Genomic DNA, 16563 nt, shown 5'->3' with positions numbered 1-16563 from the left:
TCCCACGGGCTGCAGCTCTTCACGAACTGCTCCAGCATGGGTCCTTTCCACGGTGTGCAGTCCGTCAGGAGCACACTGCTCCAGCGCGGGTCCCCCACGGGGTCACAAGTCCTGCCAGAAAACCTGCTCCACGGGCTCCTCTCTCCGCAGATCCGCGGGTCCTGCCAGGAACCTGCTCCAGCGCGGGGTTCCCACGGGGTCACAGCCTCCTTCGGGAACCCACCTGCTCCGGCGTGGGGTCCTCCACGGGCTGCAGGTGGAGATCTGCTCCACCGTGGACCTCCCTGGACTGCAGGGGGACAGCCTGCCTCACCAGGGTCTTCACCACGGGCTGCAGGGGAATCTTCGCTCCGGCGCCTGGAGCATCTCCTCCCCCTCCTTCTTCACTGACCTTGGTGTCCGCAGGCTTGTTTCTCTTACATGTTCTCACTCCTCTCTCGGGCGGCTGTTCCAGAGGCGTTACCACTATCACTGATTGGCTCGGCCTTGGCCGGCGGCGGGTCCGTCTTAGAGCCGGCTGGTATGGGCTCGCTCTCTCTCAAACACAGGGGAAGCTTCCAGCAGCTTCTTACAGAAGCCACCCCTGTAACCCCCCCCCGCTACCAAAACCTCTGTGTATCACATTTTTAAGAACGATCATTAAAATCTACATTCATCACACAAAATCTTCACTCACATCAACAAAAAGAATTCCCCACTTATCAAGCAGCTCTTAACTCTCTAGCTGCGTTCAGTCCATGTTTTGCCCGTTACCTCTCTCAGTTACTATCCTTATCTCAAATTCCTCACACTGCCCACATTCTCCACCAAAAAGACTGTGATGGGTTGACCCTGGCTGAACACCAGGTGCCCACCAAAGCCGTTCTATCACTCCCCCATCCTCAGCTACAAGAAAGTAGAACTAAGGCAAATTATGTGGTGGGTTGAGCTCAGGTGGGAGCTAAGCCCTGCTCCCCAAGCTGGGCAGGCAAATCAGAATAAGGAACTGGTGCTATCAGTTTTCTTTCCTTCCTCTGGCTTTGCTGAGGGGACTGAAGAGCCTGTGTTTTTTTCTAGAGCCATAGGCTGCTTTGGGTTGGAAGGGAACTTAAACAAGGCTAGCACACTGTGGCATAGGCAGGCAGGAGGGCAGAGGCGTCCCTGGGTGGGCTCGAACCACCAACCTTTCGGTTAACAGCCGAACGCGCTAACCGATTGCGCCACAGAGACTCCCGAAGGGAGCTCCCCGGGGCTTCCCAAGGGCAGGCAGATGTTTGGCCATTGCCAGGGAAGCAGAGCTTCCTCACGTGGAATGGGGACCTGGGAAGAGAAGCACCACAACCCTCAAGGCCCACCCTTCATCCTTGTCTCCCTGAGCGACGGACCTCCCCTCCCACGGCATTCCTGCGAGCAGGCCTGTCCCATTCCCTGCCCGCTGCAGGCCACCCACCTGCAGTTAGCAAAGGCGGGCACCAAATCAACTCCTCCTGGAGCCTTGCACAAGTGCTTCGACTTCAAGAAGCACAAGAAGAAGCGGGAGGGCAAGACGGGTTCCCTCCGAGCGCCCCTCGTCCAAATGCCTGCCGCTGGAGAACGCCCAGCTCAGCCGCTTGCCCTGCGCCTGGCACACTCAGCTCCCAGGACTGCCGGAGCCCTCGGCACTGCAGGTGCCTACAGGAACCTCCTGGCCCCATGAGAAGGCCCCACCTTCTTCTCCCATGGGTCAGCACCGCTGGGGAGGGCTGCCAGTCTCCTCCCTTCAGGCGGTGCTGCCTCGGATCGCTCCCCTCGGCTGTCACTGTGCCCTGCTTTGGGGCCCGCCCTCCCCTCAGGGCTGCCTCTGACTGGCCCCAGGGCTCAGGCTGCCCAGGTGCCCCTGAGGTGATGCTCTCTGGGATTGGCCGCCTGCTGCGTGTGCTGCCCGCCCTCCCCTGAGGCGATGTTTCCTCCGATTGGCTGCCTGAGACTGCTCCTCCCATCCGGCGATGGGTCAGGCGGCTCATCAGTCAGCTGTGCTCTGCTCTTGCCAGCTGTGATTGGTGGAGCGGGCATGCCCCGCCTCCAACCAGCACCCCCCCACACACCCCGGCAGGGTGCCCAGCTTTTGCCCCTCTTGCCGCCTTTCCTGCAGGCCTCGAAGCTTGACTGGTGGGTTACCTGTCCATCACATGCCTTGCCCCCGCCTCCTCAAACGCGATTGGCTGACTCCCCAGGGACTGCTGGGTGGAGGTTGCCAGGCAACGAACTCCACCTTTAGGGCTGAGCGCCTCAGCGTGGAGCTGCGGGCCCTGAGGAAAGGCAGGGGAGCTGCTCCTGGGCAGAGCTGTCTCTCACAAAGCGCTGCCCACTTGCTGGGAGCTCCCTCCGTCCCAGGAGCCCGGCCCAGCTCAGGAGCAGAGGACCAGCCCAAGGCTTCACTTTCTCTGCCTCTTCTGGGCTCCCTGGAGATGTCTCAGCTCCTGAAAGGCAGCGGAGTCACCCTTGGGGAATGGACTTTTTAGCTGACTGCAGTAATCGCCAACTGTCCCTCTCTAAAGAGTGGAGAGAGAGCGATTCCAAAAGCATGGCTTGTCCTACCAGAGCGCAGATGTCTATGGGAGGTGTAGATGTTCCCCTCTGGGCATGGATATTCTTGGCCCATAACAAAAAGGACACACAGGCAGTGACAGGGAGGTGTTGGTTAAACGCTCTGGCTGGGCAGGGATTCAGCTGAAGCGATGCAGACATCTCATCGCCAGCTGGAAGCCCTGGGGATGAGGCAGGATTCAGATCCCCCCATGCATCCCACAGACCCACGGTGTTAAGGGATGTCAAGACTGGCCACCGCTTCCAGGCACTGCAGCCAAGGACCCCTCTTACCGTGCCCCTGTAGCCCAGTCCAGTACCACCAGTACAGTCCTGCCTGGCTGCTGGAGCCCAGCCTGGTGCCTGGGGATCTGGAGTCTTTGCCCAGGCTGAGGGATGCAGCTGCCACTTTTCCGCTTGCAGATGCAACTTCTAGCGAAGCTGAGCACGCATCCCAGAGATGCACACGCACAGACACACCTGCGGAGAGGACACTGACACGGCCAGTCACACAGACGAGGCGCTGCCGTCAACAGTACCCACGTGGAGGACTCACATAAAACACAGAGACAGCCAGGTCCCCTCCTCCTCTTGGGCTGCCAGAGACAGGAGGTCACTAGTGCAGGCACACACACAACACACTGTGCGTTCACAAGCACACGCATGTTCATGGATCCCCAGAGTACCGGCACAGCCTCTCTGCCCTGCCAGTACCCCTGCCTGGATTCCGGCCCTCTGACCCACCCCACGAGTCGCCTACTTGCTGACTGGTCCGTCTTGGTGGTCCCTGCAAACGTGCAGCACTCACACATTTGTGGTGCAGGAACCCCACAGCCACCCAGCACAGACCCTCTGCCCACCCGATATCCCAGCCAGGGCCCGGCTGCACTGGGACCCACGCCAGTAGCTGGCACCACAAGCCAGGGGTGCCTATGCCCCCCGGTTGACTCCAGTAGCTGGCACCCAGTCCACCCACGCCAAGCCCCCCAGTAGCTGGCACATAGTCCTTTCAGTACACATCCACACAGGATAGAGAGTGAGACTGTGCAGAGAGATCGTTAGGAAAAGATTTAATAAGAACATATAAGAAGACAGGACAGACATCATCTGGGTCCTGCTACCAATCACTTGTCTCTGGACAGCCTCCGGTGTCATCAGGTTGTCCGTCATCTGAAACTTCTTCAACAAGATTAGAGGGGACGAAGCCTCTTGTGCCGTTGGTCGGCTCTCCCACATACCAACCATCTTCATCCACGTCTCCAAAGATGTACACGTATTGCCCAGCAACTAGAGGAAGCTCTAGTTCAGGCCGCTCATTGGGACCACTGAAAGGATCGTAGCTGTATCGAGCTACGAATGCTCGCAGCTCCGCCGGTTGTTTTCTCATAGCCGCCAGGAGGATGGACTCCTTGTCTGCAGCCCCGTTAGCCTGGCGCGGCCTGGGAGTGATACGCTTGGATCTTTCTCTTTCCAGCCATTCAAGTTCCCCAAGTAGCTGCTGGTGTTGCTCGTTTAGCTTCTGATACCAAACCAGCTGGGCTCGAAACAGTTGCAGGGTTTCTTGGGGTTCCCTGGGTGCTTCTGCCTGAGCCCTCGGCAAACACTTGCCTTGCTCTTCTTTCCTCTGGAGCGCTAACTTTGTCTCCTCAAGTTCCTTCTCCAGCTGTTGACTCCGTTCTGCCATTTCTCTCATGGCTTCCAGTTTGCGCTCTGCCTCTTCCAGCTGGGTTTGAAGACAGACCTTCATTTGGATGGCAGCGTCTCACTCCGCTGCCACTCGTGCCAGTTGCCCTTTCAGGGCGGCATTTTCAGCTCGAACGTGTTCTGCCAAACCCATCTGCCCACGGAGGCGAGCGTTTTCTTCAGCCAGGCGGGCGTTTTCATTTGTCACCTCCGAGAGCTGCACCTCTAACTCCTCACCAGTTCAGCTGTGGGCGCTCACATGATCAGAGGCCTCTTCACCTGCAGCCACGTGGGCCTGAAGCTCCTCAGCTACCTTCTCTGAGAAGCCAGCAAAGCTCCAGCAGGCTCTCCCATTTCTCCACCCCTCTGCTGAGGAAGCGATGCCGTGCACAGTTCCTCAGTGGGGCTTTGGATGGGCAGTGGCACTTGAGTGTTGATCAGGCAATCAGTGGTCGCCTGCAGTTGCCTGCATCTTTCTCCCAGCTGCGAGGCGAGGGCAGCTAGGCGCGCATTTATCTACTGCAGCCTCTCTGCCTCCTTGCGCGCTTCTGGAGAGCCTTCCTTTCTCAGGAGGCGGTTCTCCATCTCAAGGGCACTCTGTTGCCTCTCCAGGTCTCCTAGAAGGCGCCGCAGGTGGCTGTTCTGCTTCAGGAGCACCAGGTCTTGCCCCTCTGGCACCTGGAGCCGAGCATCTGCCACAGCCTTGCATGTTGTTTGCTGCCCAGCGCTGCGGCTTTCCGGCGGTCTTTCCTGGGGTGCCGCCGGGGCCTGGGGCCCTTCTCTGCCAGAGGAGCAGGAGCTCTGCGTCTCCTGACGGCCCTGGTGCCCAGGAGGGCCTTCGGGCTGGGCCGTGCAGGGGGAGGCAGGCAGCTCGCCCTCGAACCGCTGCAGGATGTATTTGAGGAAGAGTCTCCTCTCCAGCTGCAGCTGGTTCTGGAGGTGGCGGATGCGGGCGGGCTGGTAGCCATCCGTCTCCCACCGTAGCTTGCTTCGGACCTCCTGGAGCTTGCTTCGGGCCTCCCTGCCGCTCTTGGTGGGCCTCACCATCTCCTCGGCCAGCTGCCGCTGCAGGTCCCGCGTCTGGTCGACGGCGGCAGTACATGCCTGCCGCAGCAGCTCCTGTCCCTCGCGGAGCTCGGCCTCCTTCCAGCGCAGCAGCTGGCGGGTCTCTGCCACCCGCTCCTGCTGGTTCAGCTCCTGCAGCCGCCGCACCTCCTGAGCCTGTCGCTGCTCCCACTCAGATCGGAGCCGCTCTGCCAGGAGCTGCCGCTCCCTCTCCAGGGCCGCCTTCAGCTCCCGGGTTTCGGCAGCGAAGCAGCGGCGCAGCTCTTGGGTGCGGAGCCGCTCTTCCTCCAGCTCGGCCTGTCGCGCTTCCCGCTCCCGCCTCTGCTCCTCCTTCTGCGCAAGGCTGCCGGGGGCTCGCGCCGGGCCCCGGCGGGGCAGGGGGTGGCTGCGCGCCACCGGCCCCCGTGCCGCAACGCCCCGCGCCATGGCGTCGGCCACCAAGCACTGCTGCCAAAGGTCACCGACCTGCCAAAAGTTGCGTTCCCTGGGTCTGCGAGGGGCGGCAGCCCCCCGACCCCGTTGCAGCTGCTGCCTCCCTTCCCTGTGCAGAAGCAAAGACAGCAACTGCCGCGGCCTGGGTGGCTGAGCGTGGCCTTATATACCTGTCCTGGTCCCCTGCTCACAATGAGGTGTGGGGCAGTATGGCCCTCTATGGCATGTCCTGGCCCCTGCTCACGAAGGAGGGGTGCAGCACTTTACGTAACAAAATGCCAAAAGACAAAGATGTCTCCGGAGACATGGGCAAGAGAACTTGACCAACTGACCTCTTCCGTAGAAGTGGGTTTGCTGCTAGAAGAAACCAGGCCAAACTGGCTGAAAGCGGCAAAGCGGCAGCAAAATTGTGCAAACTCAGCTAATAAACATGCATTAAGCACGCTTGCACGGGCGGGGTTGCGTGTACAAATGCTCGAAAGCGAGTGGTAACAGGCGATATCATGGCCAAAGCCAACAGTTTGTGTAAATTGTAAACAGGAACACGTGAGTAGTTTTAGGGTTGCGTATAAGGACTCGAGAGCTGTAGCACGGGGTCCTCCTCACGCTCCCAGCCGAGAGGCACCTTCATTGCCGGCAAGAAAAAGGGGCTACAACTAGTGTGCACTTCTGCTGCCTTCTTTCCGGTACTGGCACACGAACTAGAAGAGAAGAAAAAAATGCAAACAAATCCACTTTGGGAACACCTCTGAAGTCCTAACCCTGCAGCAGAGAGCCTGGGAGCTCTGAGATCCCTCCCTCTGCTCTGCATTTGGGCCCTGGAGGTGAAATTACCCCCGTCAGAGGCGTTTTGATGTTCTTTACAGCCTAAAGCACCTCACAGAGCAGGGGCTACACTGGGACACCTCAGGAGGGATCACGCTCCTCTGGAGCAAAAGCTTCGGTGTTCCTAGGAATCTCAGGAGGCACGGCATGCCGATAGCTCCCTTTGTTCAGGGAACTGGTCAAATGACCTGTCTCCGTTTCCCTGATGGTGTCTGAGATGCCTGGCTCGTGTGCGCACTCTGTGGACGCTGAAATGCATTGAGCAACCTGGTCTGATGTCAGAGCTGACCCTGCTTTGAGCCCTAGGTTGCACTAGGGACCTCTGAAGCTCCCCTCCACCCTGAATTGTCCCATGAGGCTATGACTTAGATGCCATCTATTTTGAAAAGTAGGTACATGTTTAGATGTCTTCACGTCCCGCTGAATCCCTTTTCCTAAGGAACACTGCAGGAGCTTGCAACACAAGCTCATGGAAGTGGCTGGAAGGGCCTGGCTGGGGGTCTCTAGCTGAGCCTCCTGCCCAGAAGGAAACGATCACCCACCCTGGGATCAGGTTGGCCGCAACGCTCCAGAGTGAAAGCTGAAGACCTCCAAAGATGGAAATCACGGACACCCTCTGAGGGTCCAGTAGGTTTCTAGGGTGTCTTGGGACCACTTCTTCACACAGGTGCCCGGTAGGCCAACAAAGGTGATGCTCACCTGACTCTGGTCCTTGTAGAAGCGGGAGTGCTGATCAGGGTGTGAGAGACTGAATTGTGATCTCGAGCTGTTTGTCTCAAAGAGTGTTTGCTGCGAGAGACTGGACTGTCATCTCAAGCCATTCATCTCAAGGATTGTTTGCTGTGATGAGCCACTTATCCCAGAGATGGCTTGTTTAAGCAGGGCACTCCTCTGTCCAAAAGGAGGACTATCAGGCCACTGAGGCATCCAGGGGAGGAGACAGGCTGGAGCCGGCAAAGCATGCAGGAATGTGGAGACTATCATTGTCATGGAAACTGCAGTCTTTGAGATAAGGTACTGGTTCCTGGCGTTGATCACGCAAAGGTCATGTGATAGGTGAAACCTGCAGCGCATGAACCGTGCGTGAACAGTATGTATGCGCGTGCATCGGACTATGCCCTACAAAAAACCGCGGAGATAAGCCATGGTGTGCACCCATCACCGAAGAATTGAAGATTGAGGACCAACTGGATGCTGCTGGATCCATGGTGGTGACTATTCTTGCAACTCTATCCCGACTGCTTGCTTAATTTCTGCCTTTTCTTCCATTCTATCCTAGCGCTACTATTTTCTACTTTTGATAATAAAAGCTCTTTTGGGTATAGGGCATTTGACCTTGCTTGTGTCTTAATCTTGCTCTTGGGATCATATCGACACCTTCCCCGACATTGGATCGGGACACAGGGATGGAAAAAACATTGTCAGCCTTGGCTGTAGTGACCATGAAACAGCGGGTGAAGATTCTTGCCTCTTCCGGGGACTTTTGGTGGGAATCCCATGGGCAGCAGCACTCAAGGGCACCAGACCTCAGTACAGCTGGTCTTTCAGGCCTAGGGCCACCTCTGCCTTCCACTGAGGCACCCGGAGTAACCCCCTTGGAGGAGCTCTACATGTCTGCGGTCGGGACGTCCGTCCATGAGAGATCTTCAGCAGAAGGTCCCCTTCCATCCCATAGTGACCTGGGAAGCCAAGTCACCAGAGGCAGGGCTTGCTTTAGTCTTGTTTGCAGACCTTGCGCTTAGACAGCTCTCCAAACTCCTTGTTTCCGTATCATCCCTCTCTCCGCATCTGCCCTCTTGATTCAGCTAAGGATGTCATTCTCCAGCCTGAGGAGCAAAACAGGTCGACCACAACTCTCCTCCCTCCTCTGCCAGGCCCAGCCTTGGAAACCAGCTGGCAGCGTCGTGAGTGATAACAAGGGGTGGGAAGTTTAGGCAAGGGGCACGGGGAGGCATGGCCCTGGTGAAGGCTGGGGCCTGAGACAGCTTTCCCAGAAACAGTCATGGACATCCCTCCCCACACCTTCTCCTCCCTCCACCCCCAGACTAGGCAGGCAGCCCCAGCTCCAGCTGTGCTCCTCTAGCTCCAGCTGTGCTCTGCCCCTCGCCCTTCACCTTGAGGTGCAATGGGTGAGGAAGCCCCCATGTGTCCCAGAGCCTTCGGACCTTGGATGAGCAGGCTTCCCCTCAGCCCTCCTTCCTTGCCGGAAGGCCCCCACCCATCTCTGCTCCCTGGGGCTCAGCATGATGGGGCCAGACCATGGTGGGAAGGCAGGGAAATCTGCCGGCCGTTGCGGGGACACCCCAAGTGAGGTGGGGTTTGTCCTGGCCTCTGGAGGGATTTCTGCCTGAAGTTTTGAGAGCAGCAAGAGGGACAGCCACATCTGAGCGAGTCGCCCATGGTGCCTGTTCTGCTCCCAGAGCAGGGAACGTGCCACAGCCCAATCTCTGGGTCCCAGCACCCCAAGAGCCTGGCCCCAAAGTGTTGTCAAGCATTGGAGCAGGCTGCCCAGGGAGGGGGTTCAGTCACCATCCCTGGAGGTATTTAGTAGACGTGTAGAGGTGGCATGTGGGGACATGGCTTAGTGGTGGACTTTGCAGTTTTACGGTAGTGGTTGAATGTGACAATCTTAGGGTCTTTTCCAACCTCAATGATGCTATGATTCTGCAATTCTAACAAAACTACAACTGGATGTAAAATGAAATTCAAAGGTCCAGTTGCTGTTGGTGACCATCCAAGGAGGGTTTCCCACCAGTGATGTTCTCTGTCTTTCCTCACTTTTTCTAGGATGCAGTGTATCCTCTCTGCATTATGATGGATGATAGTCAGGGTTCTCTGTCCGTTGTTCCAAATTCGTTTTAGCAATTGACACGGGTCATCATGCTGCAACAGCTTTCTTACCAATGTGAGATTCATTCCAATGGGGGTAGGCAATAAATCTTGATACAATGTGTAGTTAGATGGCAGCAATTGGTGGGATGTGACAGGAGCTGGGTAGTTAAAGTTATATTCCATAATTTCAGTAAAACTACAAATACAGGTATTTGAGTGATTGCATATGCCTACAGTGGTGTTGTCTATAAATATGGAATCACAAAGGGTTCTCATACAAGCACATCCGTTTCCAACATACATGAGTACGGTTTCAGGGGTTTCATCAGGATGTATTTCAAAATGACGAATATTTTGTTCAGTGTCAAGACAAATGTCTTGGGTCCTAATGGTATTACTTTCACAGATAAATCCCTGTTGTTCCCATACAACACATGCATCAACATCAATGGTTTGCCATTTGTTCCCGTTTTGTTGGGCCCATACTCTGTGTTCTAACGGATAGAGTACAGTTCCATGGTGATTTCATCCCAGCGCAATGATTGTGTATATGGTCCACAGCGAAGCATTGTGTATTGCTAAAACAAAAGCTGTGGCTTTACTGTTGGTGGGATCATAAATGAAATTAACCAAATACCAGCAAGATTGGAAATCCTTTTCACATTGGGTTGCATTATCCCAAATTACCTTTTGAATCTCAGTGGGCAAGGTGTCCTCATCGCCTTCCCTTGTAATTGCTGCTACGGTAGTTTGCACCTGTAACTGAGCTTGGGTGCAGCTAAGAGCTGGAGACACATTATTCTGGGCAACGCCAAATGCATCTACAATTAGTTGGTGGTCTTTCTCATTAATTCTTTCCCACTTAGGCAACGTATCAGCTAAAAGCCATTGACTAGTTCCCAGTGCCGTCAAAGATCGTAATGGGTGTTCTGGTTTATGCAAATCACTTGTTGCCAAGCTTACTTTGTTTGCTAAAAATTCAGCGTCTGTGGTGCTTAATACTCCTTGTCCTGTCCGAGGGATGCCAGTCACATCTCTCCTTGATGATTTTGGGGAGGTGAGGGTTCCCCCATTCAACCATGCTAACCAGCCTGTATAAGATGTATTGAGGAATGGTGAGCAGGTATGTTTAATTGCAGAGATATTAACCTGCACTGATAGTTCCACTTGTCTGAGGGACCCTGGTGGATTAAATAGCACTTGTTGCTGGCCTGTATATTTGATGGCATAGGGTCCACCTTTAGAAGTCAGTGGGTATGTAGTTTGGTCGGTTGTGGGAGTAGATTGATAGTCCGTAGGGGTAGCTGTTGGAGTAGTGTGAGGTCTGGGAATAGGTGTTAGCATGATCTTTAAGGATAGTCCATTTCCATTATTTTTTCCTGTATCTGCCCACAGGGATACTGCTTCCACAGTTGTGTCACTAACAAAGAAGCTAACCATACAATAGGGGCGTGAGAAGTGGTTTGTTCTGCTTTTTGATCAAGCTTGATTTGTCCTTTTGATGACCACATAGGTATTTCCCTTTAAATAATTTGTTACGTTGCATTCAATAGAGATCTGTCACCTGGTGTAGCAGAAATAAGGTAACTTTTATTTGCTTTTACCATTATGTGATTACCAGTGATTGTCATTGTAAGATTTTGTTCTGGCATTTCCCGATATTCCTGTATTCGGGTCAAATGGAAACATGTATGGTGCAGAGTATATTACAGTTACCATACTGATCAGCACAAATAAAGGAGGTGAGGGTCTCCACCCCATGTGTCGAGCTTGTTGACATACAAGCTGAATTTGGCAGGGTTGGACCTGAAGTGGGTGAGGAGCAACCTTGCGGAGACGGGCCTGGGCATTATGAGGGATGCCATACAGGGCAGTGGTGTAAACATGAGTATGGCCATGTGCATACTGGTCTGCACTGGGAGGAGCGTGGCCACCCAGGCAAGGGGAGTTGTCACCCCCCTCCCTGCCCCCGACTGAGCACTGGTGTGGCCACATCTGGAATAGTGTGTCCCAGTGTGGGGGTCCCTGTTCTGGAGGAGCGGGGAGGAACTGGAGTGGGCCCATAGGAGGTCTGCCAAGATGGGATTAGGGACCGTGTGTGGAAAGGCTGAGACGTGGGGGCTTCATTGGCCTGGTGAAGTGGAGGCTCAGGCAAGTACAGCAGTAACTTGAGAAAGCTTGACGGTTAGTTTCAGAGTTGAGTGCGTGATATTTGGTAACGGGAGACAGCACGAGAAAGGAAAACCACAAGTAACGGCAGGTTTGGATGGCCAGATGGACATGAGGAGGAAGAAACGTCACTTGAAGGGTAGCGCTTTGATGCAACAGGTCACTCGGAGGGAGTCTGGGTTAGCCCATGATTTTGTGTTTGGAGGGACAGCCAGTGAGGATGGAGAGGTGTCAGTAAAGGTAGGGACATGCTGGGGGGAGAACAAGGTGGGGAAGTGTGCCAGATGTCTACAGCCTGCAGGGAAAGAGGCACATGGGACAGTGTATGGCAGCCTATGGTGGAGATGGCCAAGGGTGCCTGCAACGCTGACAGGCCCTGACAGAGCTGAGGTCTTTGTCCCCTCGGCATGGCTGATATCTCTGCCACCAAGGCCTAAGAGGAGACCCATTGTCCTCATGGCGCTGAGGTTACGTTGCCTCCTTGCACCTCCCCGGGCAGGCTGGGAGGTGTCGTACTGTTGTCCTTCACTTGGCATCACACCCCCTCGCAGCCCATGAAGAGCCCTGAGCCATGCGTGATGGACAGGATCTCTCTTCTGAGGGGCTGGGGTCAGGGCTTGGCATTTGGCTTGATAAAACACACCAAGGCTTTACTCAGCATCAGAGCCACCGGCACTTTGCCTTTGCCTGCCTGCCATCACTGCATCCAGTTTCCTGCTCTAACGAGTCCATGGGGAGGCTGTGTTGGTAATGGCCCTCAGTGGGGCTCATTAATACTCCAAGAAACTTCAGCACTTTCTTCTGACTTTGCTCCTTGAGCAGCTTGTGCAATCTCCTCTCAGCATTGCAGATCCATGGACTCAGCACCAAAACCATCATGGGGCTCATTACAAGGCAGAATCCCTCAGGTGCCTTGTCTCTTCCCATAGTTTTCTTCAAGTCTTCAAGACTTGTACAGCTAATTGGAGAGGTTTCAGGATGGTAGTTAAAGAGGAAGAGTTCAAGGAGCTTTTAAGATAAAAGGCTTTTTACTTTTAAAGGTAATTTTTTGTTGGTTTTCTTTGTTTACAGAAGAAGTGATGGCAGCATTCTCCAATTGATATTGATCCAGAGGGTCGCCTAAGCAGCTATGGGCAGGTAGGAAAAGCAATCCCTTGAGGCCAGACACTTTATGGACAGCCTTGCTCATCACCTCCCCAACCCCAGCGTTTTTCTGTTTGGACCTCTGGGCTTCGCATCACTTGTCCTTGCATCAGACCTCTTCACCGAAGTCTGCAGCTGGATGTTACAGCTCCTCGGCACCAACTCCCACCTGCTTTCCTCAGAGAACTGGCTGCACACAGGCACGGGAGGACTTCTCCTCATTGCCAAAACCCAAAAGTTACACATGATGCAATTTAATAAGCTTTAAAACACTCTCCTCAACTGTAGGCCAACTCCAGGCTGCAAGTGCAAGAGCTAGGAAAGGATAGATACAAACATACTTAAGGAGTTGACTCAAGAGTTGATTCAGCTTCTCAGAGATGGAGCAAGTTTCTAACTCCCTGAAGCTCAAAGCAGCAACCAGATAGTTTGGAGGTATCTGAATGATCAAAGAGCAAGGGGAGAGGGAAATCTGGAGAGATACAAGGGTGTGCATCCATATAGTCTGCTGAAAAGATGCCTTTAGAGATGGTCATTTGACCAGGAGAGGTGGGAACACCTGAAAGGTGAGGGAGATCAAACACACAGTGTAATAGAGTAGTGGTAACGCAAGTGCAGAAGGAGATCAATATTTCTTCTCCCATGATTAACGCGCTTCCCGGAAATCCCCTTTCTGGCACAGTGGGAAAACATTGCCATTTTATTAAAAGCCCTCAGGTGTTTCAGCCTGAGCTTGAACCAGCTGGATTTCAAAAACCTCCCAGGACAGAGACTGCACGGCCTATCTGGCTGACCTGTCCCAACAGCTGATTGAGCTGATGGTGAAAATTTTTTTCCTTATGTCTAGGCTGAACCTCTCCTCTTCCACCTTCCACCCATTGTTTTTGTCCTCCCACAATGCACCATCACGAAGAGCCTGGCTCTTTATTCTCTGTGACCTCCTCACAGGTGAGGCAGGCTGTGATGAGGTCTCCCTCAGCCTCCCTTGGCCTCTTGGCCACTTGGCGTCTGCTCACAGGCCCCCCCACCTGGGGGCCATTCACTGAACCCGCTCCAGCTTGCCAACGTCTTTCCCGTATTGAGGATCTGAAATATGGATGCAGTAACCTGGATAATCCCTCCCCTCGATCTCCTGGCCATGTTCCTGGTCATACAGCCGAGGACGCTGTTGGCCTGCCTTGCTTCGGGGAACACAGCTGCCTCCTGTCCAGATCGCTGACCACCAAGACCTTCTCCACAGAGCTGCTCCCCTGCCAGGATGCTCCCAGCCTGTGCCATTGCCAGGGTGAGTGCATTGCAGGGGCAGAAACCGGCATTTGTCCTTGTGGGGTTTCACGAGGTTCCTGCCAATACATGCTCTCCTCCTCCTTGAACCCTCTCCCTAACACAGGGTAGGGTCCCGGCGAGCTTTTCAGTAAAGATGAAGGCAAAGAAGGCATTGAGTCCCTCAGCCTCATCTGCGTCTGCTGTTACTAAATCACCGTCCCCATTCAGCAGCAGCCCTGCATTTTTCTTGTTCAGCCTTGGTCTCCAACGAGCGATCAAAGCTCGCTGTTTTCCTCTCGACTTTCCTTGCAACCAACTGCAGGTAAGCTTTGCCTGTGCCAAAGTCATACCTGCACAACGAAGGCAATGCACACGAATTCCTTGTTTGTACCTGTCTTTGCTGTCACCCTCTGGATGCTGCTTTGTGGCCCCGTCATCACCCTGTCCCTTGGATGGCCAAGCAACGGAGCTGCAAATATTGTTCCAGCCCAGCCCAGTCTCTCCTGTGCCTGCGTGTCTCGGCTCCCATCCACGAGCCCTGGCTGTGCACCACAACCCCCTGGTGTGAATCCTCACCCTGCATGGTCACACAGCTCAGCTAACGTTGGTGTTGTCCTCTCCCAACTTTCCAGCCCGGCCCAGTCCCTTCTTGGCTCTTCTCATCTTGCCGGCGAAAGAGCAGCCTGCCCCAAGCTGGTGCATGCAGAAGTAGGTTTCTCCTGGTCATTTATTCCCCCTGGAAGCACAGAGTTGCTCCTCTGCTCTTCCCCAGGGACACCCCTGTCCCAGAGAGCCTTTCCCCATGGGAGCGTGTCCGTGCTGGCCTGGCCGTCCACTCCTGCCCCCTCCTTGTGCTCCCCGCAGAGCCCTGAGGTGGTGCTGCTGCCCTGCAGACTGAGAGGGCTGTGGTGCCCGAAAACCATGGGGAGACAGTCCCAGGGAGATCCCTTCTGATCATTCACCATCTCCACGGGCACTGGTCACACAGCCCAGGCCTCCTTCCCCAACACATCGCTCCTTGCCCTCCTCCCCAGAGCCCATGGAGAACCCAAGCACCACACCATGTAGGGGCAATCTCTTCAGCCTGTTTTTGACTTCAGCTTTGGAAGAAGAGCCCAACCTCCAGACACTGGCACTGAGCCTTTTATTACAGAGATGCGACGCAGGAGACCAGCTGTAACATCATGCCAGAGACATGTACGAAGGTCTCTGGGTCGGACAGACTGGGTTCATGTCACTGGAGAAGTGGAGTGGATGCAGACATTCCTGGACAAACAGGATTATCACAAACCAAATCCCCAAAGCAGAGGAGGAACAGTTCCTGAGATGAACTGGAAATGACTTGTAAAGGTTATTGCTGCTGAAAGACAAGTGATTGAATCAGCTTCTTCAGCGTGTCTTTGAGCTCCTGGTTCCTCATGCTGTAGATGAGGGGGTTCATTGTTGGGGGCACCACCGTGTACAGAACCGCCACGACCAGATTCAAAGATGGTGAAGAGATGGAGGGGGGCTTCAGGTAGGCAAACATGCCAGTGCTGAGAAATAGAGAGACCACGGCCAGGTGAGGCAGGCACGTGGAAAAGGCTTTGTGGCGTCCCTGCTCAGAGGGGATCCTCAGCACAGCCCTGAAGATCTGCACGTAGGACAGCACAATGAAAACAAAACAGCCCCAAAATACGAGAGCACTAACCCCAAGAAGCCCAACTTCCCTGAGGGAGGAGTCTGAGCAGGAGAGCTTGAGGATCTGGGGGATTTCACAGAAGAACTGGTTCACGGCATTGCCTTGGCAGAGCGGCAGTGAAAATGTATTGGCAGTGTGCAGCACGGCATAGAGGAACCCACTGCCCCAGGCAGCTGCTGCCATGGGGGCACAAGCTCTGCTGCCCAGGAGGGTCCCGTAGTGCAGGGGTTTGCAGATGGCAACGTAGCGGTCGTAGGCCATGAGGGTGAGGAGATAAAACTCTGAGGACATCACAAAGACAAACAGAAAGACCTGGGTAGAACATCCTGCATAGGAAATGGCCCTGGTATCCAAAAGGGCATTGGCCATGGATTTGGGGACAGTGGTGGAGATGGAGCCCAGGTCAAGGAGGGAGAGGTTGAGGAGGAAGAAGTACATGGGGGTGTGGAGGTGCTGGTCACAGGCTATGGCGGTGATGGTGAGGGTGTTCCCCAGGAGGGCAGCCAGGTAGATGCCCAGGAAGAGCCAGAAGTGCAAGAGCTGCAGCTCCCGCGTGTCTGCGAATGCCAGGAGGAGGAACTGGGTGATGGAGCTGCTGTTGGGCATTTGCTGCTTCAGGGCACTGTTCAAGAGGGAAAAGGCAGTGAGAAAGTTAGAGAAGACTTCTCTGAGCAAAAAGGAAGGAATTTCTCATGGATTCTCCCCCTGCTACACACCGCCCCCTTTTCCTTTTCCAGGAGACCTTCCTTCACCTCCGTGGTTGGAGCTTTGGTTGCTGCTGGCTGAGTGCGCCGTGAGGAGCAGAGCCTCTGCTGACAGAGTGCCCAGGAGTCAGCCCTGCTCTGCAACAGCGGGTTCATGGGAATGGTAGGGGTGGGAGACATCGCCCTCATATGCTTCTCTGAAAAGCCACCAAGCAGTGC

At 54.8% G+C, this 16563-nt stretch overlaps 1 protein-coding gene and 1 non-coding gene across 2 annotated transcripts; both read right to left on the bottom strand.

The window, feature by feature from the left end:
* Positions 1–1135: 1135 nt before the first annotated feature.
* Positions 1136–1209, bottom strand: TRNAN-GUU (transfer RNA asparagine (anticodon GUU)). Its single transcript has one exon. It is a non-coding gene; the product is annotated as a tRNA-Asn (tRNA).
* Positions 1210–15310: 14101 nt separating this feature from the next.
* On the bottom strand, positions 15311–16246 carry LOC142030595 (olfactory receptor 14C36-like). The gene has a single exon (XM_075026849.1). It carries the CDS (start codon positions 16244–16246, stop codon positions 15311–15313), a length of 936 nt encoding a protein of 311 aa, XP_074882950.1.
* Positions 16247–16563: the final 317 nt, after the last annotated feature.

The sequence above is a fragment of the Buteo buteo genome, chromosome 4 (assembly GCF_964188355.1).
Source record: "Buteo buteo chromosome 4, bButBut1.hap1.1, whole genome shotgun sequence".
NCBI lineage: Eukaryota > Metazoa > Chordata > Aves > Accipitriformes > Accipitridae > Buteo > Buteo buteo.
This window is presented reverse-complemented; position numbering and strand designations above follow the sequence as displayed.

Coding starts and splice junctions, on each gene's coding strand:
- LOC142030595 (XM_075026849.1), bottom strand. CDS start 16,246: ATGCCCAACAGCAGCTCCATCACCCAGTTCCTCCTCCTGGCATTCGCA.